The sequence below is a fragment of the Hakea prostrata genome, chromosome 9 (assembly GCF_041222555.1).
Source record: "Hakea prostrata isolate BN-2017 chromosome 9, UWA_Hpros_2, whole genome shotgun sequence".
Classification (NCBI taxonomy): Eukaryota; Viridiplantae; Streptophyta; class Magnoliopsida; order Proteales; family Proteaceae; genus Hakea; species Hakea prostrata.
This window is the reverse complement of record NC_142608.1, coordinates 59,308,386-59,333,705: the sequence shown is the minus strand read 5'-3', so window position 1 is coordinate 59,333,705 and position 25,320 is coordinate 59,308,386. Positions and strand designations below refer to the sequence as shown.

Genomic DNA, 25,320 nt, shown 5'->3' with positions numbered 1-25,320 from the left:
TGTGGTGTAGAGCTGTACTTTCACTACATTCTTTATCAGGCATAATGTTATGACTCCTTGTATATGCAGTAACCTTTGGCATTCGGTTTGCCTTTGTTATTATGACCCTCTAAAATTCTATGCTAATCCAGAATTCAGCATTTTGCTACAATCTCAGTTCCTGTGATTAGATCAAGAGCAGAGAAGTAGAAGAAGAGGAAGCATAGCCTGCTATTGCAGACCAAGAAAGGGCAGCCTGCGATGAGATGATTTTGCAGTCCCCTGTTTTTTAAGACTTTATATTATAAGGGTCTGACATGCTCCTATGTAATGACGGCAGAAATAGAAGTAAAATAAGTATTAAATGTAGACTGAATAAAAAGAAACCAGGACAAATCCGCCCTTTCTATTGCTGATAGGACTTGGAAATCCAGGTTGTCGCAGACCACAACACTCCCCCTCAAGCTGGAGCATACACATCATCTGTGCTCAGCTTGGTACAATTAGTACAAATACTAGGGCTCTAGAAGAAAACAGACCCTTAGTAAACATGTCTGCCAACTGATCAGAAGAGGATAAAAAGGGGATGGCAATCAACTTCTTCATTATAGCGTCTATAACAAAGTGACAATCCATTTCTAACATGTTTGGGGTGCTCGTGGAACAGAGTATCGAAGCACAGCTGTTATTACAAGTCAAGAAAGGGCAGCCAACAATGAGATGATTTCTCTAATTGCAAGGTCTATTCTGCCCCTATGTAATGACGGCAGAAATACATGAAGAAAATTAAGTATAAAAACCTAAACTGAATAAAGAGAAACCAGGACAAAACTTCCCTTTCCTATTGCTGATTGGACTTGGAGGTCGAGGTTGTCACAAACTTCAGCAATATCTACTTACTCTTGAGCTGTTAGAAGGGCTTAAGATTATCAGCTGATGTAAATGGGCAAACTTTATGACTTGTAAGGAAAAATTGTTGAGGATTTTTTCACATCCATCCAGCCCTAAGTTGCAAAAGCCTGCAGATAATGTATGATTGCTGACTTTTAATCAGCCATGTGTAGGTTACTAAGTCAAATAGCAATCATTGTAGAAATGGTTCCTAACAGTGGCTTTCTCATTGACTTGATATAAATGAGAGATGACATAAGACAGTGGAATAGCAAGGTAATTTTGTTTTTGGTATTTTAAATTAGAAAATAAGATATGATCTTAAATGGATATTGTTTATAGGTCTTTCACTTGAGCCAAAATGGCTGAGTCAATCTTTTTTTTCCTGAGCATGGAGGACCTGTTCGAAACTCAGAGATGCAATTTTATTCTGGATCCACATGGAAATTTTCATTTTATGCTGATGATCTGCATTTAGCACCTGAGAAATGCTTTTCTTTTATCATTTTACATGCTTTTGTCAATTATTACATTATCCTAAACCGTTTGAATAGAATTAACTTGCTTTTCTCTCATACACAGATCCAATCTCATACCAAAGCTAATTTTCCTAGACCAGCTTTGTGAATTCTCTCCATATCTTCCAAGAAGCACCCTTGAGCTCCATGTTCCTTATGCCATTCTTCGTTCTATCTATAGCCAATACCATTCAAGTTCTCCATCCATTCCAATGGCATTGCTAGGCCAATCACCCAGACAATCTCCAGCTTTATCTGTCTTTCATGCATCCCCAACATTTCGGCAGAACCGTGGTGATTGGACACCTCAGTCAGGTGGTAATGATCCAGGTCACATAAAGGGGACATCCACTCATAGCCAGGAAAAGATCTACGAAAATGATGGCAGAAGCCCAAGTAATAGTGACAACAACAAACAGCGCAATATTCGTCGTTCTGGACCCTTGGAGTATAGTACAAGCCGAAAGGTGAAATTTTCTGAAGGATCGAGCTCAGCTGGCACTGGACCAAGTCCATTACCAAGGTTTGCAGTGTCAAGATCTGGTCCTTTATTTTACAAGTAGGAAGTGGCAAAGTTATGAATTTTTGTAGATTAATTTTATTACTGATTCGGTCAGGAGATACATAGAGATCTTAGTTGCTCACAAGTGTATAAAGTTTAGGGTTACCTTGATCTGAGTGATCTATGATCCATCCTACTTCAGTTCCACTTCTTGCTGAAACTCCTGCTTGTATTGCTTTATACTTTCCATTTCCAATGTAATTACAAAATCTGCTTTAATAGATTAGCTACGGCCTTAGTCTTTTATGCTAGTTTATAAAGATGCATTTCTATTCTATCAATCCTTGTGAAGGAAATATATTGAAGCATTATTTGGAGCAACATGAAAGAAATTGGTGTCTTTTGTTTCGCTTGTTTATATGCTCCCTCCCCCAACTGAGATCATAACAAACTACCCAGGCAGACGCCTAGATGAATTGCAAGTGCTCTCTGGTTTGGCATTTTAAATTGTTCAGAAGATTGTGTACTAAAGTATTTTTGTTGTGGGGTGTCTGTGATTAATGTAGGGTTTTTTATGGTAAAATGTCATTCTAGATCCATCATGCTGGTCATCTAATACTGAATTGTTAAACGAAGGGCTTGTTGAACATTATGTCCCTTTTGCCTTTAATATGTTTTTCCAATTGCATCACTTCATTAGGTTATATCCCAGCTCTCTTTATCATTGTTATAGGGTTCATTACACCTCTGAAGCAATTTTAATTCTTGGAGTATGAGAGTTAACCACTGGACAGGCCATCAATAGGGTTTGCTGCTTCTATATCTGTATATTCTCTCTACATAATGTGATTTCTCATTAATACTAGGGAGCACTGGTTTACTGTTTCGGCTTAAATAAGCTTTGATGCTTGCATGCCTCATCTATAAATGGAGTTTCAGATATTTAATTTGGACACATATATTTTCAAGTTTGAATGTATAAAATTTTGAGCAAATTGCACTGGCATTCCAAAATGGAGGCTTTAAAGTACTGACACCCTACTTTCTGTATACATAAAAATGCATAGGTCCTATTCTATTAGAATGGTTAGTTATATTATCGCAAAGACTATTATACCTTTCTCTATAGACTTATTCTCCAAGAAATCTTATTCTCATTTACCAAAAAAAAAAGACATTCTTTTCGCCTACGAAGATTATCGGATGAAGACATTGTTGTTGGATTTTTTTTTTTTTTTTCTCCTTAAATTTTGGTAAGGGCATTTTTGAAATTAAAGAAAAATAAACAATGGATTAACGGTTTCACTAATAGAATAGACTAATGTGCTTAATGAATTGAGGTATCTGTGTTTTTTAAACATAAGTGGTGTGTCAGTGTTTTAAAACTTCCATTTTGAGGTATCAATGCAATTTGCTCTAAAATTTGTATAGATAGTGTTATTCTCAACTAATTGGAAAAGAAAAAATTATCTTGCAATTCCAAGTTCATTATACATGGACTAAAACATGTCAAGATGAATCGAGAAATATATAGGATATTTTTGAACTACATTAAAATATTTCCATTAGAGGGATTATATTTAGTAGAAAAATGTTACATCAAGTTGATGGGGTAGAAACAAATGAGGTGGGATGTGAATGTGGATGTAACTGTAGGTTTTTTTTTTTGTTGTTGGTTTGCCAACCCCGGTTTATAAACCGGTGTTCGACCCGCGTCACACACCTAGCTGTGGTGGGTGAGTCTCCCAGCAGGGATTTTTTGCATACACAAGGATTCTATACCAAAAGCTTGCTTAAGCGGACCAAGCTGCTTACCACTTCGACCAACCCCGTTGGTGGATATACCTGTAATTACCTAGTGATACATTTAATAGCCCAATTAAAAATAATATATGCACTTATTTTGAGATAAAGAGATTCTTCCTCCTGAAAGAAGAGGAATTATCGGGGACAAGATCCTTAATAATCTTGATTGTTAACCGTGATAAACACATGTTTTTAACATCTTAGCACATACGCAAGAACAAGTATGATACCAGTAGCCCAGGACACAAACTGGATCTTTCAATGGCATGTCCGATCTTTGATCTATATATAAGAGTTCACCAGAGATTCATTTTGTTATTCTAGAACTCCCTCTGAGGAATTCCTACTCAAAACTCTTTTGTATGGTTGCATTCATTGGGTATAAAACCCTTTATATGCATCAAATACAGGCATCTGGAATACAGATACAACTAGAAAAAAACCACCTTGTGAGAACTTATGCTATCAAGACATGTTACAGTTCACCACCAGTTCTGTTGCAGTCATTCAATTCACCAAGTCCCACAGCCTTCAGAACATAAATCAGATGAGAGCTATGACTTGATGCCATTCTGTGAATTGTGCAACTTAGCGAAGGTGATGCCTGAAAAATAGCATAAAGCAAAGCCAAAGTGTGAATCCTGTGAAATACATCAAGTAGAAGCACAGAGAATCGGCAAGGGCGAAGCTACCAACCTCAAAGTTTCTTTTGTCCCCTTTCGAATTTTACAACGAATTGTGGGAAGTCCAAGCCGCTGGTGTGCTTCATAACGGTGGCAACCGGAGAAACCTTTAAGGTTAAATAATTAATCAGAAGAAAAAAAATCAGGTAGCCAGCCTAAGAAAGATGAGAAGGTTGCAATATGGCCTTCAAGACTGTACAGTTACAGTATACAAGAACTCAATTGCTACAATGAGAAACAAATAACAGTTAAATCTTTCAATGAACATGAAAGGAGCACCAACCATAGTAGATGCCATCAACCTCAAGCACATCAATCTGCAAGATTGTTAGGCAAGTGAATTAATTATATTTGGTCACAAAATATTAGTACAAGAACAGGCTTCATTGTTAATGCATACAGAATCTTGTAACAAACAATATTACATGAAAAAAAGCCTTGTTTCAATGATTGTTGCAGTAATCATTACAACAACAACAGCAAGAAGCCTTGCCAACAAACTAGGAGTAGCAACAGAGCACACAGACACACAAAAACAAGAAAAGGAAAAAGAGGGAAGAGGAGGGGGCAGAACCAAAAGGGAGAAGCACCACACCCACCCAGAGAAACGCCCACCGGAGCCCGAGCCCAAACAGCCGACAAACGGGCCGAAAAACAGAACCAAACCCGAAAGAGCCCAAAAGGGAAAGGAAAGGGACCCACCCAAACAGGCAGGCAAAGGCCCGCACGAAGAGCACCAACTGAAGACCGGCCAACGACCGCGACCCCGCGGGAAGGAAGAAAAAGGGGGGGAGACAGAGGGGGAGGGGCGCGCCGAGGGGAGGAGGCCAGCACACACACGAGACCGCAGCCAGCCAGCGCCAGCCGCGCCCTCCAGAAACCCCCCAACATCCTTAGCCTTGCACAGGAACCCGGGGAATAACCAATGTTGTCAAAAACAATTATACCCAACTGGAGCTACTTAGACATTTCTCTCTTATGAATAACATAAATCTTGGTCAAGTGGAAGTAGATACAAGAAACTGCTAAGGCTAATGAAATCACACTGTAAGTGTCCAAACCTACGAGCAATATAATGCTTAGCCAAGTAGGACTTTGATTAGCTAATTTATTAATGAGACAGTTGACTACATGTATGCTCTGTAGTCACCACCAGTGCATTTATCACCACAAGACCACAGTTAACTTCCATTCAAGCCATTCTCCATAACAGAGGTCTTTGATCAGCTTCTTTTGTTCCACCAAACTACTCATTGCTATCTTTCACCCTCCAAAAAATTTGAGAGGAAAAAAAGGAATCCTTCTTCAGAGGGTGGCTCTTAGAGAGTAGCCAAAAGTCAGAAGAAATTACAAGATTCTGAACATTAATAGAAGTCTCTACCCCTTTACCTTAACAGCAATACTTGAGCCCCTGGAATGTTGACTAAACCTAAATAACAGACATCTCAGAAGAACCAATTAGCCTGGCAAAAACCTTACTCCCTACACATATAGTCCAGATCTCTAGTTTATTTTATGGGTTTGTACCATACTGCCTATGCTAGCAAGCAGGGAAATTTATAAGCAGACATCCTCACTCGTCCCCAAAGTTGATCAAAGATGAACTAGAGCTCTTAAAAGAAACCCTAAAAGTGATAATTCCTGAAACTAACTTAAATCTGTCCTGGTGATTAAGAACAGTATTACTCCTTATTTTGATGGAGTGGTGTTAGTGTTTACCATGAGAAAGCCAAATGAACTACGGCCTGCACAGTTATTCAGTCTGGGCGTTGGTATAATATTGGGGCACTGTGCGACAAATTACATCCTAAATGTACAGAAGAATGAAATTAACCAGAAGTCAAATGAAGCTATTCGATCTTACTGGCTCTTGAAGCCCAATTTCTCGAATGCTGGCCATAAGGTCCTTGACCTTTTCTGGATCATTAGCTCTGGTACGCATGAGTGGTCTCCTTATTTTTTGTAATGGAATTTCAAGAATCATTGGCCCTCCTGATTTAGGCGTATTAAAAGGAACCCCTGAAAATAACAGAATGCTTGTCAATTTTAATTTCATACAGTCCCTCATATCGTAAACTAATTAATTAAACCAAAGTGAAGAATGAAAAACATGTCAAAACATCCACCACTCGTGATTCCAGTTTTGACAGTAATTACAGCCCAGAAAACATGTTTGGCTTCACTAACAGGTAATATACGAAACGCAAAACCAGAAAATATTGGCTGGTAGAACAGTTGAAACCCAAAGTGATTGAGAGTAAACAGAGGGTGAGGATGAGAGAGAAACCATTAGTAGATGAAGCCGTAATACAGAAGCTCCTGAAATTGCTGGGGAGACGGAGAGGGAGATTTGCCATCTTGGGAGACCAAGTAGTCCACCACTTCACCCCAGAATCTTATAATTCATCATAACATGTATGAACACAATCTTAAATAATAGATTCACAAAAGATAAAGGAAATCCAAAACCTGCAAAATGCATACAGTGCTGTTAGATATTTTTGTTTCTTTGGGTCTGCTTTGGTAAGAACACCGACAACGGTCAAAAGCAGAAACGATTGGAAATTTTTTCTTTTTTTCTTTTTTATAAATACCTTTCGACTCGATTTGGGCAGTCCGGTAAGTTCCCAGAAGGACCTTTACCAAAAAAAAAAAAAAAATTCCCAGAAGGAAGGGAGGTCAATACAACTAGACCTAAATGAGAGGAAATTTTTTTTACACATGATTAAAATGCATGTGTTTAAAATTCTTTTTCCCTAATTGGTTAACATGAATCTAAGGATTTGAAATTCAATTTCAAATCTATAGATTTTATGGATTCATGGTTCAAAAGATTACTGTTTGATTAGTGTCAAATCTATGGAAGTTTTTGGAGTTCCATTGGGTTATTCTCCATGAATTCTTAAATTTCATCAATTTTATACATATGGAATTCATGGATTTCACCCAATACAAAAGAATGATTTAATTCACATTTTTAGGCAAAAAAGTGAAATCCTTAGATTTCATGAATCCAAGGATATTTTACAACTAAGTAAGTATAAATCTCCAATTCCTCAATCCAGGGATTTGAAATCTCTGGATTCAAATAACCAAACAAGCCCTAAAATAAAACTTCATGCTAAACTTCATTTACCGTCTAGGAGTGGGGAACACATATTACTCCATTAACGTTTCTTCACCACAAAATTGATATGGGATCCACATTTGTGAATACTAATAATACAACACATATTACTCCCTTGACGTTTCTTCACCACAAAATTGATATGGGATCCACATTTGTGAATACTAATAATACAATTTGGAGATAGGATCCTCAAAATGGGCCCCACATGTGCCCCCATCCAATTTTGCAATGAAAAAGCATGGAAGGAGTAATATGTGCTATATGCTCCCCCAACAGAAAAGTGATCCGAATTCGTTCACACTTCAACAGGAAAAAAATCTTGCTTTGAGATTGAAAACATATCAACAATATAATCATGTGGATTGGAAACATTTTAATGGGTCTTATTTGGATTCCACTCAATTTCGTGGTAAATACGCGTAGGGCAACGAGGACTCAAGGAGGTGAGCCGAACTCCTTCATACTTTCAATCACTATTACTAACCTAAAAAAAAAATCTTGCTTTGGGATTAAACATTAGAACAATTCAACCATGTAGCTTGAAAATTTTTCAGTGCATGTACGGGGTCAAGACTGGAGAGTGGAGAAGAATCACTTAATGATGCAAGCGGAGTAGTTTGTAATATTGCTATTTGCTATATAACAGGAGGGTAATTTTGTAAAATTGAGAACAAAGTGGATAAAGCAATCGAGTTCATCCATGTCTTGTGGTGCTGACATCGCTTGTGTGGCTCACCCAGTTTGGTACTGAGAAAACTGTTCGTTCCATGAAAACCTGAAGGGAACAAGGAGCAGATCGGAGGACAAAACCCCATTACTGAAATGGATCCAATGCAGATAGCTCTTCCCGTAGTGGGTATCGTAGCAGCTGCAGCAGTAACCTTCTACGTAGTGAGCTTTTCAGAGATCCGAGAGGTACTATTCTCTTATCTTCAAACCATGTATACATTTCTTCCTTTCTTTTTTCCATTAGTTATTGCGTACAGAAAGATAGAAGCCAAAACCTATAAGGTGAAATCTCTATCGGCTCTGAACTCTCTATGTTGCATGTCTGCTAATGTGGATAACTGTTTGAGAGGTTTGGTGGCCTTGCTTCCTGTTCTTGAGCAGAAATCCTTTCAAGACTTAGAAGAGTCTGATGATGAAAATGGCGGATTCAGATTATCTGTGAGCTCCAGAGAACGACGGGCCAGAAGGAAAGCAGATAAACAAGCCAAGAAATGGAACAATTGATGGATGGAGAAGTGACAAACTTGGAAGGACTTTCATGACTATCAGTCATCGAATCAATCTTTGATTAGTGTACTCCATTTGATAAATGATGATTTCTCACCCTCCAGATATTTTAGACATGGAAAATTGTTCTTCAGCAATACTTTTTAACTGAGATCCAGTTTAGCAGGAACTCAATTTACTTCACGAATTTTGCTTGCAAATGATTTAACATTCATTCAAAATAGAACCCAAAGCTGAGCGAACCAAGCTCCACCTTCACATCATTAGCCACTACATCATCCTGTTGGACATGTTCAGGAACAATAAAAGAGACAATGATGCAGTAAAGATACATAAGTACAAGGGGGAATACATGGGTGTCTCAATTGTGGAGTTTCTCAATGAATACATTAAAATTTATAAATTCCAAATGGAAAAATGAAAGAGAGCAGAGCATTAACTCTACTAAACTGGTGATGCTAGGATAGCAATGCCTTACCCAGCCGAAAGATGAACAATGGGCAATAGATGGAGAATCATATTATCACATACAGCAATCACCGTGCTAGCAAGAGCTGCATCTAAAGGATGTACAATGCATCACAAAATCTCTGTCGTTATATTTGTATTTGTAGAACATGCGGAGACATTGATAAAATTACAACAAATAACCAAATATTCTCGACTAGGTGATTTGCACTGGCCTTCCAAACCAGCAAAAGAAAAAGAAGTGTAAGAAGAAAACGTAAATGGGCAATCAAATGAATGAACTGACTGAAAGTGCATCTTTGCATGTCTGTGGGCAAGTGAGAGAGCCTATGTAAAACTGCCACCCAATGATGTTCAGTGAATTTTGCCACCTCCTTGCTGGAATCAATGGTTATGCAGTCCGCACCTGCCTGTCAACCACCATACACCTGTTGTTAGCCAGCAGATTTTCAGAAGGTAGCTCATGTCTTTAGTTCCAGAAGCAATCATTAATGGTGGTGGCATCATAAGCTTGTCAAAATTGTCGTCCGGTTTGAACAAAGACAAGAGCAGTCTGGCTCCTTCAAGCCCCTATGCACAAGGCGTTTGATACGATTCATCCTCAGTTTTATCTGGGGCACCTTCAAGGAAACTTGGCGCCATATTTCATTCACTGTCCCATTTGGATCCTCATACTCAAAATATCGCTTAACCTGAAAAGTTTAGAGGGGGAAAAGCCTGAGAAAGATGACTAAGTGGTCCCTGTGCATGTTATCAACAAATTGAGCTTCCAAAATATTTCTAGTTGAGTACCTAAATGGATCAGAAACTTTGCCCTATTTTAAACAGATTTCCATTGATGCTCATGAATACCAGCGATCATACATGAAAGCATTTACTTTCAATCATGCATAAGAATGGAGAACACTTATCATGCAAATTATTGCTATCATATTCAGGGGACAAATTTAGCCAAGTATAAACTCACTCCAATAACATAGTAGACCATAAGAAATACAATAATCAGAGACCAAGAAGCATCATACTACCAGCCCAATTATTTGACAGGGCTGCAAGACTATATACCATCCTCCTATTTGAGGCCTGAGAAAACCCTTATAATATCTTAGAAAATTAATCCAAAATTGCAAGAATTAACAAAATAGACTCTGGTTTCTATGGTGCCAATCACCCCACACCCAGAGGTGTCACTCAGCCTACGGCTGCCCACAAGACTCTCCAAACATTCCCCCTCTCCACTCTCTTTTCCCTCTATTTATTACCTCAACTAACCCCCATTCTCTCTCTCCTCCACCTGGCCTCATCCTAGGGTCCTAATAAGGCCTTTAAAAGTGCAAGGGTTAAAAATACTTTTTTCATCTTCTTCAACCTACTGTCGTAGACTCTCTCAAAAAAATAATAAAAATAATATATATATTTTCCCCCTCTCCTCTTTCAAGAGGGAAGAGGGAAGAAGTTGGAAGCCAAACAACAGCAATATGCAACGGTATAAACTCAGAAAATCAGCCAGTACACTAATAGAGAATAATGTTGCTGTACTGCAACTTTATGTTTGTAGGTTTGAATCATGGAAGCGGCAACTATATGAAGCTTGGGCGTGCCCGCATGGAAAGAAACCCGCCCATTCACATTCTGTTGTCAGAAAGTACAACAAAATGAAAGGTTCCAACTCTACTTTTGGAAAACTATGAAAAGCATAAGACACACCTTAAGGAGAAGTGTATATACCTCAACCCCTTGGTGCCATGGGTTGTTGCATAGCATCATGACACACCAGAAGCAAGGTTGTCATAGGTAAAGCATTGTGCGCCGGGTTGGCCTGGCCACGCATATATCAAAGTACAGGTATCCCATGGGCTGGCATATTGAATTGAAGTGGAGCAAAAGTGTTTCCTCTGTAGGGTTTACTGAAGAATAACATGATCATGGCAGAAAGTGCTGCTGAAGAGCAGAGGTACAAGGGTATGATACTACAAGCATCATAAGTGCATGACAGTGGCAGATGACAATAAGCGAGTGGGCTATCTCATGTCTTGTATGCAGGGGTTCTGTCCCTCGCACAGCTTGGATTTCATGCGCCTTAAATGTGATTGTGTCAGTGTCAATTACTAGCACAGCTAGTGCAACAGTGGTGACTAACATGGGCGAGCATGTCATGGGATTGGCAAACCATCAGGCAGTAACATGTCATTCTAGTAGGGCTGCTATTATACCTTGGTGCAGGCATAATGGATGCTTCGGTTGAGTTGGAGGTGGTACTAATGATGGGCTGCATGATAAGGTCAGTTCAGCAAGTGATGAAGTACCAATGTTATTTAGGTCAAGCAATTGACAAGTAATAAGAAGCCCACAATAGGTGGATTTTTCTCCAGTCCATTTCTAACAAGGAAATGGATGGATGTGTGACATGTGTTCTTACATCAGATAAAAAGATTGAGGTAGGTTAGGTTTACAAGATAATATATATATATATATATATATATATATATATATATATATATATATATATATATATATCACTTCCAGATTACGTAGAACACTTCCAAATTACTCCTACATAATATACCATCATAATAGTATGTTGCTTCTATGTAATCTGCCAGCCCTCTCTTGACCAAAAAAACCGGTTGGGCCAGTCTCCAAAGTGGGTCGTTTTGGTCCAAGCATGCAAATGTATCTGCATTGGAACTTCTCTATCTGCATCCTATTAAGTAACCCACCTCGTTCCAACATCTTATTTTTTCTCGACTGAATTCCCACCACCCATGTATAGTGACTAGTTATCAGTAAATGCATGCAATCCCAGGATTAATAAAAAATAAAAATAAAAACATGTTTTTGTTCACTATGGGCGCACCCTCATCATGTACAACTAAGTTATAAGGATGGATGGCAAATCTGTAATTAATTTGAAGTTTACTAGAGAGTGCCAGGGGGTACCTTAAACAGACACCATAAAACAAAGGAAAATTGGATTGGACATAAGGGGTATTATATATTAAAAAAGGGGGTAGACTTAGAATCAAATAAAAGACAAGGCCTAGGGGGGATCAAATCTGGAGACAACCAAAAAAATAGGATTAAAGAACAATCATGAGGTTATCTTCAACCAAGCAACAACTGATATGGGCATAAGGGACAGAAGAATCATCATATCTTCAAAAGGAGAGAAGAACTCAGGAAGATATGTTTGGTGGCAACTGGTGGTCAGATTTTCATGAACACTGAATTCTAGGGCTGCTGTTGCAAGTGGTGAAATTCCTCCAATCTCCTTTTATTTCAATTTTCTTTGCCTTTTGAGCTTGACCTGCTTCAACACCCTAGGAACAATATAAATTATAAACTCCTAAGATCAGATGCAAATGAGTTTGGAGAATGTTCTTGTACTGCTGGCTGCTAACCTAACACACCAACCTTCCTCCTTTATCTGGTTGGTAATAGCAACATAGATCAATGGTGGAATCTTTTTCTACAAAATGTAAACAGAAAAAGAAAAAGCTTTGATAAAATACGATGGTCAAGATATCAAAAAAATGACAAGTGCACTCCCAGATCTAGGGTCTTAAGAATAAAACATTAAAGCAAACCTAGACACTGTTAGCCAGTTAAGCCTTTCATATCTTGCCACTCATGAGTCGTTCACAGACAAAGTAAACAGGAAAATTTCCATCCTCACAAAGATCATGCTAACACAAGTACATAACTCAAGAATGTTACAGTCACACGTGGATAGATTATGGTTAGATCAAATATGTATAGATGGCCCAGGGTTGAATCCTGAGCCTAAATTGCCCCAGCTGGGACATTTGTAACACTTATAGTTCCACTCAACTTAACAAACTCCTTGATAATCCCCAACCATCAATAACAATCCATAGAACCTGCCCTTTCTAATCCTTTCTCTAGCACCCACAATTTACCCCTTCAAAAATTCTTCAATAAAGTCAGTCTTCTCCTCTACAATTTAACTTCCTTAAGTTATTAACCCCAAGAGGTTGGCTCAGTTAGCAAAGACCAATGTCTAGTATGAGGTCAAGAGTTCAAATCTCATTGGGGCAAAGCCCTGTGCACATAAAATAGTTATTCTCCCCCCCCCCCCCCCCCCAAAAAAAAAAAAAAAAACCACATGCCTTATGTAAAGCTACTAGTTCAGAAAAACAAAAAACTTCCTTAATTTATTGAACTTGATGCATTGTACTTAGAAGAATTTTTTTCTCATATGATATGTAAATTAATCTTCACAAATAAACAATTTGGATTTTTTTCCCAATAAAAGAGAAGGGGGGGGGGGAAAAGCAGGGAAAGAATGTAACAGCACTTACATCTTTAAGCTCCTGTTGGTATTCAATAATCCTCTCATTGTTTACTGCCCTCAGCTTTTTAACTAAATATCCTCGCTTCACTGCTGAAGCAGAATCCACAAAAATTGCAATTTTTCCGTAATCTATGACATCTTCAAAGGGCAACTCTATATAGTCACTGACTATCACTGGAACACACAAACTCACTATAGCATCAAAGAGTCGGCAGGCTGATGGTGTATCTCCAGCTGGATGTAAACAAAACTTGGATGAGTGCATTCCTTGTGTTGCCATACGTCGATTCTCTCTAGACTGTGTTCCCTGCTTTACAATAACATCAGCTTCACCCTCAAGCAGTCGGAAAAGCTCATCGCGAATTTTTCCTCCCTGCAACAGAGCAACCATCAGCCTTCAAAATCTGTAAGCACAAGATGAGTTTATACTTCCAAATAAATAGGATTTAATTTCAGTGAGTACATTCCAGGATTTCACTAATTTATAGAAAATAAATCATGATGTCAACCAACAGAATAGAGCCACTTCGGCACTGTAACTAACAAAAAAACCACAACAAAAGAGCATTGGATTAGACAAGTCAACTTTCATCCATGAACTATTGGCATCAAGGAATTTCAAATTTGATATGGGATGACTTGTTACTTCATTTATTTACAACCAAATATATAAAAAGGAAAAAGAAAAAACGTTGTTCATCGACAGTGACTAATGGACTTCTCTGAAACTTCCCATGAAGGTCCTCCCTCAACCCAAGAGTAGCTAGATGAAGAAGTAAAATTAATCATTACTCATACATGGGCTTCTCTGGTACCCTAGGGATGCTTCAGTGAAAGTTTCCAAGGTAACTGGATGACCATGTCTAGTCAAATGCCTGCCTATATTGGGACAAGGAAATCTTGAATTGGTTGTGCTGAAGCAACAAAAAGTATCCTGAAGAAGATTAAAGGGGATTAGGCATACAACCAAATGACTTCACTCTTAGGGATAACTAAAACTCTGAAATGACTGTTCTGATATTAGCAAAAATCCTGTAAGCTGAGATACAGAAAGAGGAATCCACCCAACAAGGGCCTGCATCTTAATAGCTAGTTGGTGGAAAGGATAGAAAATTATTCTGACCACAGGGTACTGTGCAACATTATCAGGATCCTTAAATCCTTATTTGAAGAGTGCACAACCACATGAGTAAGATCACAATAAGCTGTCCATTAGGGAACCAACTTGGGATTCTTAGGAATTGTTAGGAAAGAATTGGAATATAGTAAATAATTCTGTTCAAATCCAGGCAGTACACAGTTTCACAAACATGTCTAATATACCAGGTCTCTCTTCGAGATAGTGCCCAGACCACCTTTTCATGGGTGAATTCTGCCCATCTTCATATTTAAAACTTTCATAATTTACTTCAACTAGGAAGAGTGGAAGGACTGTCCTCAGCAAAATAAACAACAGGGAGAAATGAAAATTGAATTTGGGTTTTCAGGAAAGGCAAGGTAAACAGAAAAAAGCGATTGTAAAAAGTCTCAATGAGTGATTGTCCTAGATTTCTTTCAAGTTTTGAAACTGGAGCACTTTTTAGATTGTAGGGAGAAGAGCTATGACCAATAAGAAGTCCAGACAAATAATGGAACATAAAACGAAAGTTTCAAATCTATTGACTTTGTTTTCAGAGATAAACCAGTTATGGATTTAATGGCTAAACAACACTGGACTACACTGAAAAGATTTTGGTCATTCCACTTTGTTTTCACACAACTTGTCATAGCAAGTGAACTTGCAAGTAGGAAATGGTGTACACAAATCACTGCCATGCACCCCTTCTCCTTTTCTGAAAAATTGAGGAAAACGTTTATCTTGATTTCCCATCTGAGCCACATTGAAGTAATTGCAAACGACTGATGGAGACACGTGAATTCAACAGTAAACACATAACGCGTATCCATTTGAGCATTTTCAGCATGTAGCTACCCTTGATTGTAAATTAGAAGGGAATAAATGGTCTTAGAAGAAAAGGTTAAGACTTTCTACAAGCGAAAGAAAGGATAACGGTAAACAGAAACAGTTACCTCTTTCCGGTACCGGTTGCCCATGAAGAACAAGAGCGACTTCCTTGTTTCCAATCCAATCTCCCCCTTGAACGGATTTATCCGATGAGAATAAGGCAATATGACATCCTTGACCAACGAAGCTTGGTCCGGTCTTAACCTCCCGAAATCTGAAACAAGCAGTACCCCATTCTTGATTCGATCTACAACCTTAAAAAGTGCATTCGGATCCTGACATATAAAAACATGATCCATCCCCAAATTCTTCTTCCAATAACCTTGCTCCTCCAACCAAACCATCAAACTTTCCTGCATCTCCTCGTCACTGTAAACACCCTCATTTTGAACCACACCACCAGGTCGAATCGGATTCACAACCAAACTCAAAGATGAAAAGAACGGAACATAGAACAAATCTGCGTCTTCAGGATCAAGAACCCTAATTACAGGTGAACCATACCGGTCCTCCCTTTGTAAATCCTTGAACAACCACCATTCCGCAGAGTGCTGATTCCCAGGGTACTTCAACGTCGAATCATCATCAACCGGAGATTTCAGAGAATTACGAGCGATCAAATAGTTCTCAACCACGCCGTAAGTGAATTTCCGCGGAAGATCATAGAAATACACCTTGACAGCCTGGGAATTCGATGATTCCGTGCTGAGCATAGAGGAGGACATGAAAGAAGGAAAGGCGGACTGAATCATCGAAGGGTTATTATCAATTGGAGAAGGAAATGAATTGCAAAAAGCATAAAAAGCTAAAAATATAAGAATAGTAGCGATGATTCGTTTGAAGAGAGATTTTCGTGCCATTGCAGAATTAACGGTTAGGGTTACGCAATTAACGAGAGGAAGAGGTGGAGGAGAAGAAGAAGAGTAGGGTTTGGATTTTCTGGGTTTACTGCGAGGCTCAGTCATGACGCTTCGCCGATGGCTTCACAATGGTAGAAGGTGGCGGATTCCGATCAGATAAATTGTTTGGGAGAGCGGCAAATTCGTAGTTCCATGCCACGAATATTGAATCTGAAGATTCTTAACCGTCTCAGGAAGATTACCATATAGGTTTCCCACCAACTGAAAGAGCAACCAATCTCTAGGGCAATGAGAAATACAAATTGCAGCTGCTTTCTGGAGCTTGGACTTCAAACTGAAGATGTCGATGATCAGGATTCCGGGCAAATACTAATCACCAAATGGTCCTGTTCTCGCTATTCCTACGCTAAATCTGCATTTGTGTTCGCATTCGTCAAAAACCATTCATATATTCGCTCTGTAAACAACCGGATTCGAAATCGGATCCAATAATATCGAGATAAACTTTTTTTCTTTCTCCGAAAAGGCTCTGATAATCGGATTTGAGTCATTTGAGAACCAATAAATAATTCGTAACCCGAAAATCAAAAATAAAAAGTCAGAAATTAAAAAAAAAAAATTTATCAGCAACGGTAGATAATGTATCATTTAGATTACCATTAGCGATCCGATAAAATTATGAATTCAAATTCAAATTGTTTCTCTAAATTTTTAAACAACATCAGTTAAAATTCGATTAGCAATTTTGTTTAATGGATTTGGAGCAAATTGTATTGGCACGGAGGCCTTATATTATTTTTATGTTTAAAAGTATATGGACTTCAAAATTAAATTTTCATTCGATATATTTGTCTAATTTGTCATAAAAAAATTTCAGACACTATTTATTATAGAGATATTTTTTAAAATAAACAATGACTTAACTATTTTCAGTGTTAAATTTGACAAATATATTTAATAAAAATTTAATTTTTGGGTCCCTGTGCTTTTTAAACATAAAGTGGGATGTCACTACTTTAAAATCTCTATTTTAAACTATCAATGCAATTTACTTATAAATTTGAATTTAGATAGCAATGTTTATGATCTAAACCTAATCAGTTTATGGGTTTACATCAAGGAGTTTCTGTCATTACTAGTCCTTTTACGGCCATTAAAGCTTTTTTATAAGCCTTGGATTTACACCTCAAATCGGTTGATAGTAATTAATAAGATGAGCTCATCTAGGCCTTAAGGGGACCTAGGATTAAATAGGATCGCTTTTGGTTATTTAATTCGTCCTGCTTCGCTCAAATTTCAAATCCATGGGAATCATTTATCAAGAAAAATCATGGAAACAAAAGTTATGCCATCATGATTTACTAAAATTAATTGTTTGGTTATTTTGATCTGTCTAATTTATTTTGTCAATTTTCATGATTATGATTTTTCCTTTTTACTTAAGTTCAATTTGGGAAATTCAATTGATTTAATCAGAAATAGTGAAATCCAAATTACTCTCATTTTTAGGCAAAGTTCATAATTCATGGATTTTTCATTTCAGTTAGGGTTTGTTTGATAACTCACCAAGTACTAGAAATATTTCTAAGTATTTTTGGAAATAGAAATATTTTTTTAATTTTCTAATAAACTTGTTTTTAGAAGTAGAAAATTTGAAAATTACAATAAAATTTACAAAATTTGTTAATGCTATGTTTATAGTGCCAAATTTCATATATCTCTCCCTTTAAATTGTCTCACTTAAAATCAACATACACCCAATTTTGCTTCATGAGATACAAGCAATACGTTGAAAGTGTTTCTCAAAGCAAATTTTTTTATAAATTTGAATTTATGTTGCAAAAATGATGCAAAGCAATATGATTTTATTAAGTAATTTTCGGCTAATTTTTCTACTTCCTGAAACAAGAAACACTAGAAACAATTTTTTGGTGGGTTATCAAATAGAACATTAACCTCCTATTGTTGCATGTGGGAGGGTTAATTTTATAATTCGGTTAGGCGATTCAATCCTCATTAAGTTTGGTTTTTCAAGTTCATCCCAAATACAACCCCATGACTAAACCAAGATTCACGAAATTTTCATTTCAAGCAAAAAGGTAACCTAGGTAAAATCTTGAACCAAATAGAAATGAATCTCATTCATTTTGTTATAAAAAAGTGGATGCAACTACCATATCATATGTTGTTAAGAGTTGGGATCTATTTATCTACAAGGACAGATGACTATTCTTTTCTAACATCTTTATATTCAAATTCTCTAAACATGAGAGTAGAAAATTATACTACCCTCACACTTACTTCTCTACTATATATTTAGAAGATGGAGATTCTCTGGTTCCCCTTAGGAATGCTTAGAGGTGAACCTTTCTCTCAAATGTTTATCGCAACTCCAACTCACCCCTATCTTAAACCTAAACAAAAATGTTAGCAACTGAAAATTTAGATATATGTTATTCAAATGGAAGAGTATGTGTACATATATTCTATTTTTTTATATTAATGGAAAAACACCAATATAAATACTTGGCCAGACCAGGGATACATGCATGAGGACAATGGCCACATTCACACTCTCTTTTTTCCTTTTAAATATATCAAAAAATTGAACCCACAACCCATTCAATAAGAGATGTTGGTCATTACGAACGAATCAACAGTCTAATGGTAAATATTCACATTCTTGCAAAGCTGAGTAAAAAACTGAGTTTTGGGTTTAAGTAGTAAGGCCAGGTAACCCTGGTTTTGGGAGGAACTGTTCAAGCTGAGGTCAGTTGGAGCAAATATTTACAATTGATGACCAGATGCAAAATAGGTTCATGAAAAGCCACAAAAATACCTTTTAAGTGTCCAGGCTAGTTAAGTCTCTATGTTGTTCTTTGTCACTCCTAGACCCTATGCATCTTCCCTTATGTACAAAACAAAAGCACCACCTTGATCTGGAACCTGCAATTTACAATTCAAGATTAGTTTTTTTTTTTGGTAAACAATACTTCATTCATTAAAGAAAGAAAAGTACAAACACACATCTGCATGAAAACACAAGGTTCACATCGAACCAAGGAGCGAAAATTCAAGATTAGTCTGGTAAGGCCATTTCATAGAAGATGTATCAAGCTTGAACTGAGTTGTACAATTACTAAATTCACTACTAAATTGTGATGGCAGAGAGTTATTGCAGATGTTCATATTCATTCTAGAGTTCAAGAAAGGACTAGATCAAGCACCAACGTAAGGTTGAAAAGGAATTTGTCCTACGTGGCAAACTATTGTCCCAAAAATTCCTCATTTTGCTCTGGTCCTCTTCTAGTCAGCGTCTTCTTCCAACTGGGTAAAATCAAAATCAGGGAGCCTCTTTAGTACGAATTTTTTGCAGAACTCGACTCCTGCAAAGAAGTCTTCCGTGCGCTTATCAAGAAGTGCTTGTCTATATTCATCTGAGTTCTTGAATTCTTCCACAGCTTGTGATTTGGCGTTTGCCGCAGCTTCTTCTATTGCAAGAACCTTCTCGATCTCCATGTTGCACAAACGTTCTTCAGTGGTAGTTAATTTCTTTGAAAGTTGCTTCCTTGCCTCAATTATCTTCTCAATGTTAGTTGTTAAACTCATTATTTCTTTTTGATGATCTTCTATTTGATTTTCAAGTCTTGTTATTTTCTTCTTAGTTGCTAGTGCTTCTTCCTGCAATACCTCTATTAAGTTCTTCTGTTTTTCACTCCAAGCCTGGGCCCTCTGCAATCGATCTTGAAGAACATTGACCCTCTTTTCGGATTTTAACCTAGCTGATTCGGAGATCTCGATCTGGGCTTCTACAGAGTGAACGACTTCTTCAGCCTGCTTCAAAGTTGACCTCAACACTGATGAAAGGTCTCGGTTTCCAGTGAATGAAAAGCTTCTTCGACCCACACTCGTTCCCTGCTCCTCTGTTGGAAATCTGGTCACGTTCTCTTCCATCCTGTTCAGTCCCTTCAATTCCATGGTTTCTGCTTTCATGGAAGTGACCATCTCCCTCTCCCTCTCCCTCTTCTCCATGGATCTGAAGCACCTTTCCGTAACCCTGAGATTTCTCTCATTGCCACCCACCACTTTTTCATTTACTCTTTTCTGCAATTCGACCTCAACCAAAGGAGAAGCCTTCTGTTTCTTCATAGATGGGTAGATCTCAGTAGGTGCCATACCTTCCTTCCTCTTCTTGTTGAGGATGAAATCCTTAGGCGAAAATTCCACTACAAGAAAAACAAGAAGAACAGGTCAGTTCATGAAACCCACAAGCAAGAACGACATTCCTGTGAAAACTACCGAGTTTTTAAGCTCACCACGACTTAGCCCAGCTTCAAGTAGTGTTCTCTCATCCTTCAAATCCTTCGCCAAGACCGCCTTACTGGTCTTGAGCATGTTAAAGGTGACTTCGTCCTCATTGTCAAGCTTGGGCAGCTTGTTCACTAAATGTTTTTGTGGTTCCAACCAAATGATGGGGAAATCAAAAGGTTCTCGATCCTTCACCCAAAAAAATTTGCCCTTCCAATCATCAACTTTGTTGGGCATCTCCACTACTTTGACAGAACCACGATGGGTGAAGTAATACCAGTCACCCTGTTTCTTAAGCAAGAAACAATGGATGAAGAGAGCAATGGAGGCACTCCTACCTAACCTGTTACAGGCCACAGCAAAGCCCAACACGCCTCTCCACCCATTGGGTACAAGCTGTGAGGGAGCGATTCTATAGTGGTTTAAAAGACCTACAATGAAGGCGTGAATGGGAAAGCGAAGACCAGCGACAAGGGCGTCCTGGTAAAGGCACATCTCTCCTTCACTTCTGGTGCAAGCTCTTTCATTTGGTCTGGGCAGTCTAAGCAAAACCGATTCTGGGATAGAATATTTTTCCCTGATCAACAGAAGGGCATCCTTGTTTAGAGAACAAACCACTGATTCTACTGTTTCCAGTCTTACTTGTACAGGTTTCTTAGGTATAACGATAGCTCTACCCTGGAACTTCCCTGCTACAAAGGGAACAGTTCTGTCACGGAATAAGGTGAAACCCGGTGGCTCACTCATGGTTCCAGAAGAAGAGGAATCGCCGGCGATAGGAGATTTTTTTCCCTTATGGGAGGATTCATCAATGGTGATTTTGTGAATCGTACCAGACATTGCAGATGTAATCACAAGAAAAACAGAGAAAAAGTAGTACTTACTCTTACTGAGCTTGGACGAGTGAAACTGAAACACCACTGCGAGAGTTTTTGGAGGACCAGCTATGATGAGCTGAAATGACGTCTCTGTGATGTTTAAATACAATTTTGTTTGTGAGCTGAAATATGTTTGTGTCTGCAGGGATTATTTTCAGAGAAACAATGATGCCACGCGGCCTTACCCCCCATCGCCCAAAAGACATCACCGTCGCTCGAAGCCTCGAAGCTCCCAAGGCAAAATACAACGCAATCTTGTGCGTACCAACAGATGATTGGCTTTCGCATGTTTTCTTTTCGACTAAACTAATAAATTAGACAATGTCTGAAGATCTGTGAGAATACACTTCTGACATTCAACTTTATTGTAGCACAAGAATTTTCCTTCTTCTCTGGAAATTTCAGAAGTAGAAAATCGATCACATTTCATCTGAACTTTTGCTTCGTAGATGGCTGTCAAGATGAACCACATAGCTTCTTCTTCCTCTCTTCCGTGGAACTATGATGTGTTCTTGAGTTTTTACTGTCAAGACACCCGCACCAATTTCACTGATCACCTCTTCAACGAGTTGGTCCGGGATGGGATTCAAACCTTCTGAATCAGTGAAAAGCTAGATAGAGGAGAGGATATCCCTTCGGAACTGACGGCAGCCATCCAAAATTCAACGATCGCCATTATCGTCTTCTCTCCGAATAATGCTTCTTCGTCTTGGTGTCGAAGTAAAAGCTGCTGAAGATCCTCGATTGCAAGAGAGATGGCCGAACGGAAAAGGTTCTTCTCGCTGTTTTCTACTACGTGGATCCATCGGATGTCAGGACACAGAGCAACACTTAATCTGAGGCGTTCAGGAGACACGAAGAACGTTTCAAGCATGAGATGAAAAAGGTGGAGAGGTGGAGGGATGCTCTTACAGAAGCTGCGAATTTGTCTTGGTGGGATCAAGTTAATGTTGCAGAGGGGTAACTCTAAATTAAATTTCTTTCGATTCTGTGTTTAGATATTTAACTGTATAGAATGAACTGATGAGTTGTTAATTTCGATCATGGATTGAACCACTCTGTTATGTTAAACCAAAGTCTTTTTTCTTTGTTTATATCCGAATGGCTAGGCATGAGGCTGTGCTTATCAAGAGAATTGTTGAAGAACTGTGTTGACAATAGTGAACCAGACATGCTTGCATGTTAAAACATTGAAAATATAGTTTGTCTGCTAAATGATGGTGGATTTCGTATGTCTGGCTTTGTTGGAAATGGTTCCCCCTCAAGTATATACCAAAAAATTTTCATCTAGAGAAGTTTTTCATTCTCAACATGCAGAACAGTCAGCTTAGACTCGTTTGGAAGGGAACCAAATGGTATGCCAAAATTTTGCAAGCTTCCCATATTTGTCTGAGCTTTATAGAAGATGAGTTAATGTGAAAATTAATTTAATTTTTCCCTTTCTTCTTCCAATATCTCACAAATTTGAAGGAGTTCAATCTTAGTGAGTCTTTCTACCTAACCCATTTGCTAGACTTGTCAGGGCTACTTAATCTCTATAGTTGTATGCGTCTGGTTAAAGTCCATGAAAGTATTGTTCTTCTCAAGAAACTTGAAGTCTTGAATATATCAAGATGTCATTATCTTAAGTCACTCCCTAAGTTTCCATCAAGTTTGCATATTCTTGATGCCTCATGTTGCTTAAGGTTGAGAAGTTTACCAAATGTATCAAACTTGACAAACAAGCTTATACTGTACCCCTTACATTTTCTGAAGAGCTTACTAAAATTGAGGGCTTAGAGGTTGTGTGTTCTTTAAGTATAATTGGGTGCATCAAATTGAAACAGGCAAAACTGATGTTACAATACACATGTTCTATAACCAAAGAATGGAAACATCCCATACAATCTCCCCTACAAAATATTGTGCTTTTCGAGCTAGGTAATCTGCAACATCATTACAGGTCCTAAAATATGACTAAAGAAACAAGAAATGAAGGAGCTCTGTATCCTCCAAATGTCCTCAACAATAGGTATTATGGAGTTGATAATTGAGGTAGATCGAACACAAAGACACCGGATGAGCTGAAGGTTGTCAGATTCCACTGCCACTTCCTCAAAACCCTCTCCAATAGCATATAAGAGACCACATGAAATTCTAAAGAGCCTATTTGTACTCTCTATCATTGAGTTTTAGAGAACTCCATTGTTGAAAAAGAGAGGGGGTGTCAGCCTTTATACCTCTTCCCTTTTTGCTTTTTGTTGTAAGTATTCTGGATAGAGAACAATTATTGGTATATTTTAGGAAGGACTAGCAAATTTGCAATTCGCTCTCATCTCTATTTTGTAGTTGTTTGTTTTGTGTTCTCATGACAAATAAAAAATAAAATCCAGAAAATTTTGATTTTTCAGCATAAGTTCATAACTCTACATGATTATTGTCTATTTTGCAGTCGTTTGTCTGGTGCTCTCATAGAAAATAAAAAATAAATTTTAAATAATTCTGATTTTTAGGCAAAATTCATAACTCTACATAATTATTGATCCTAATTTGAATCGTTTCTAAAAAAAAAAGTAACCAAATGATTATTAAAAATTAGATTCATGATTAAATGAATTTAAAATTCGTGAACACATAACAAAACCAATAAGGCCAGCACAGAGCTAAGCAAACATTGCCAAGATTTGACCAAGCCTAAGCTATGGGAGGATTTTAATTTCTAATTCAGTCAGGCTTTCAATCCTCATTAAGTTTAGACTTAAAATTCCACCCCATCTTCTACCAAAAAAATTAAAAAATTTCGGGTAATTTTCATTTGGACCTTGAGGTTTGATCTTTGTCATTTTTAGTACAAATAAATTGACACTTTGCATCTGACTCTCCTGAGATATCCAATAAGATCAATTAATGACAAATTATGATTTTTATGACCAAAATACCCTCATATCTATTCTATCGTAAGATTTCCATCATGTCTTTACAATTAAATCCAACGGTGATAAGAGAACAAAAAAATACGTTATTCTTTTCCAAATTCCAACCCCCTTTTAGAATTAAATTTTGTCCTCTCTTGTATCGAAAAAAAATTGTCGATAGAAGAATTTGATCACCATTTCAGAACCAGCAAATCAAAGAGCCAAAAACCCTAAATTTGATAAATCTACACTTGAGATAGAGCAATTAGAAGATATTTCGGAGAAATCCCTTAGATCTCTTGTCTTGACGGTATCGATAACCTGAAGGAAAAAAATCAAAAATTGAATTGAGAGAGAGATAAACGGAGGATCGAATTGAAGGAATAACAGTAGAAACAACAGAGTGTGATAGGTACCTAAACAAGAGCACAGAGCAGCGACAATCAATATCAAATCAAAGAAATGAGAAACTCATAAAAGTCATCATCAAATGCTATTAGAAACTGCATGTAAGGAGAGAGACCTACGAAATTGAAGAGTAGTCAATCACCTTTATATCACCGGGTTCGAGGTAGATGAAGAGAAGATAAGCCCAGAAAGAAACCGATTGGAATACCCAATCTGAATCCGACGAGTCCAAGGAAACTTCCAATGAACCGATCCCTCTAAAAAACCTCAAATGTTGAAGAAATAATTTCCAAGGAACTACAAAGAATATAGATACGAAGAGAGGAGAAGAATACCATTCAATCGGGGACAATCTCCAAAGTTGTAATAGAAGAACGAAATAGAGATGAAAACACTCTTGATGAAACCTTGTATTATCAGATACAGGCCAAGCAGACGA

At 37.8% G+C, this 25,320-nt stretch overlaps 4 protein-coding genes across 5 annotated transcripts in view; 2 read left to right on the top strand and 2 right to left on the bottom strand.

The window, feature by feature from the left end:
* Positions 1-3,072, top strand: part of LOC149005833 (protein NAP1-like) — a 45,455-nt gene extending 42,383 nt beyond the window's left edge. Inside the window, exon 24 of one of the 2 annotated variants that reach the window (XM_089168047.1) lies at positions 1,453-3,072. In XM_089168047.1, the coding sequence (XP_089024173.1) occupies positions 1,453-1,951 (499 nt within the window). In that variant the 3' untranslated portion in view covers positions 1,952-3,072. The remainder of the gene's footprint in view (positions 1-1,452) is intronic. The other variant, XM_089168046.1, reaches the window with a different exon arrangement.
* Positions 3,073-3,753: 681 nt separating this feature from the next.
* On the bottom strand, positions 3,754-6,922 carry SRX (sulfiredoxin). The gene is made up of 5 exons (XM_089168541.1): positions 6,667-6,922; positions 6,244-6,398; positions 4,663-4,696; positions 4,393-4,486; positions 3,754-4,300 (listed from the first exon to the last, which is right to left on the bottom strand). The coding sequence occupies exons 1-5, from the start codon at positions 6,734-6,736 to the stop codon at positions 4,285-4,287; spliced, it is 369 nt and encodes a 122-aa protein (XP_089024667.1). The 5' UTR covers positions 6,737-6,922; the 3' UTR covers positions 3,754-4,284.
* Positions 6,923-8,192: 1,270 nt separating this feature from the next.
* Positions 8,193-8,940, top strand: LOC149005831 (uncharacterized). The gene is made up of 2 exons (XM_089169383.1): positions 8,193-8,424; positions 8,620-8,940. Exons 1-2 carry the CDS (start codon positions 8,332-8,334, stop codon positions 8,740-8,742), a joined length of 216 nt encoding a protein of 71 aa, XP_089025509.1. The 5' UTR covers positions 8,193-8,331; the 3' UTR covers positions 8,743-8,940.
* Positions 8,941-9,092: 152 nt separating this feature from the next.
* Positions 9,093-16,929, bottom strand: ARAD1 (Exostosin family protein). Its single transcript, XM_089169382.1, has 3 exons — positions 15,599-16,929; positions 13,536-13,901; positions 9,093-9,905 (listed from the first exon to the last, which is right to left on the bottom strand). Exons 1-3 carry the CDS (start codon positions 16,496-16,498, stop codon positions 9,717-9,719), a joined length of 1,455 nt encoding a protein of 484 aa, XP_089025508.1. The 5' UTR covers positions 16,499-16,929; the 3' UTR covers positions 9,093-9,716.
* Between the last annotated feature and the right edge of the window lie 8,391 nt (positions 16,930-25,320).

What these genes read in the sequence shown, in the direction of transcription:
- SRX (XM_089168541.1), bottom strand. Translation starts at nt 6,736, where the DNA reads ATGGCAAATCTCCCTCTCCGTCTCCCCAGCAATTTCAGGAGCTTCTGT. An exon ending in TACGGCTTCATCTACTAATG is followed by an intron (nt 6,399 to 6,666) that starts GTTTCTCTCTCA and finishes TGTTATTTTCAG; the next exon opens with GGGTTCCTTTTAATACGCCT. An exon ending in AAATTGGGCTTCAAGAGCCA is followed by an intron (nt 4,697 to 6,243) that starts GTAAGATCGAAT and finishes ACAATCTTGCAG; the next exon opens with ATTGATGTGCTTGAGGTTGA.
- LOC149005831 (XM_089169383.1), top strand. Translation starts at nt 8,332, where the DNA reads ATGGATCCAATGCAGATAGCTCTTCCCGTAGTGGGTATCGTAGCAGCT. An exon ending in GCTTTTCAGAGATCCGAGAG is followed by an intron (nt 8,425 to 8,619) that starts GTACTATTCTCT and finishes GTTCTTGAGCAG; the next exon opens with AAATCCTTTCAAGACTTAGA.
- ARAD1 (XM_089169382.1), bottom strand. Translation starts at nt 16,498, where the DNA reads ATGACTGAGCCTCGCAGTAAACCCAGAAAATCCAAACCCTACTCTTCT. An exon ending in GCAACCGGTACCGGAAAGAG is followed by an intron (nt 13,902 to 15,598) that starts GTAACTGTTTCT and finishes GCTCTGTTGCAG; the next exon opens with GGAGGAAAAATTCGCGATGA. An exon ending in ACCAACAGGAGCTTAAAGAT is followed by an intron (nt 9,906 to 13,535) that starts GTAAGTGCTGTT and finishes TAAACTTTTCAG; the next exon opens with GTTAAGCGATATTTTGAGTA.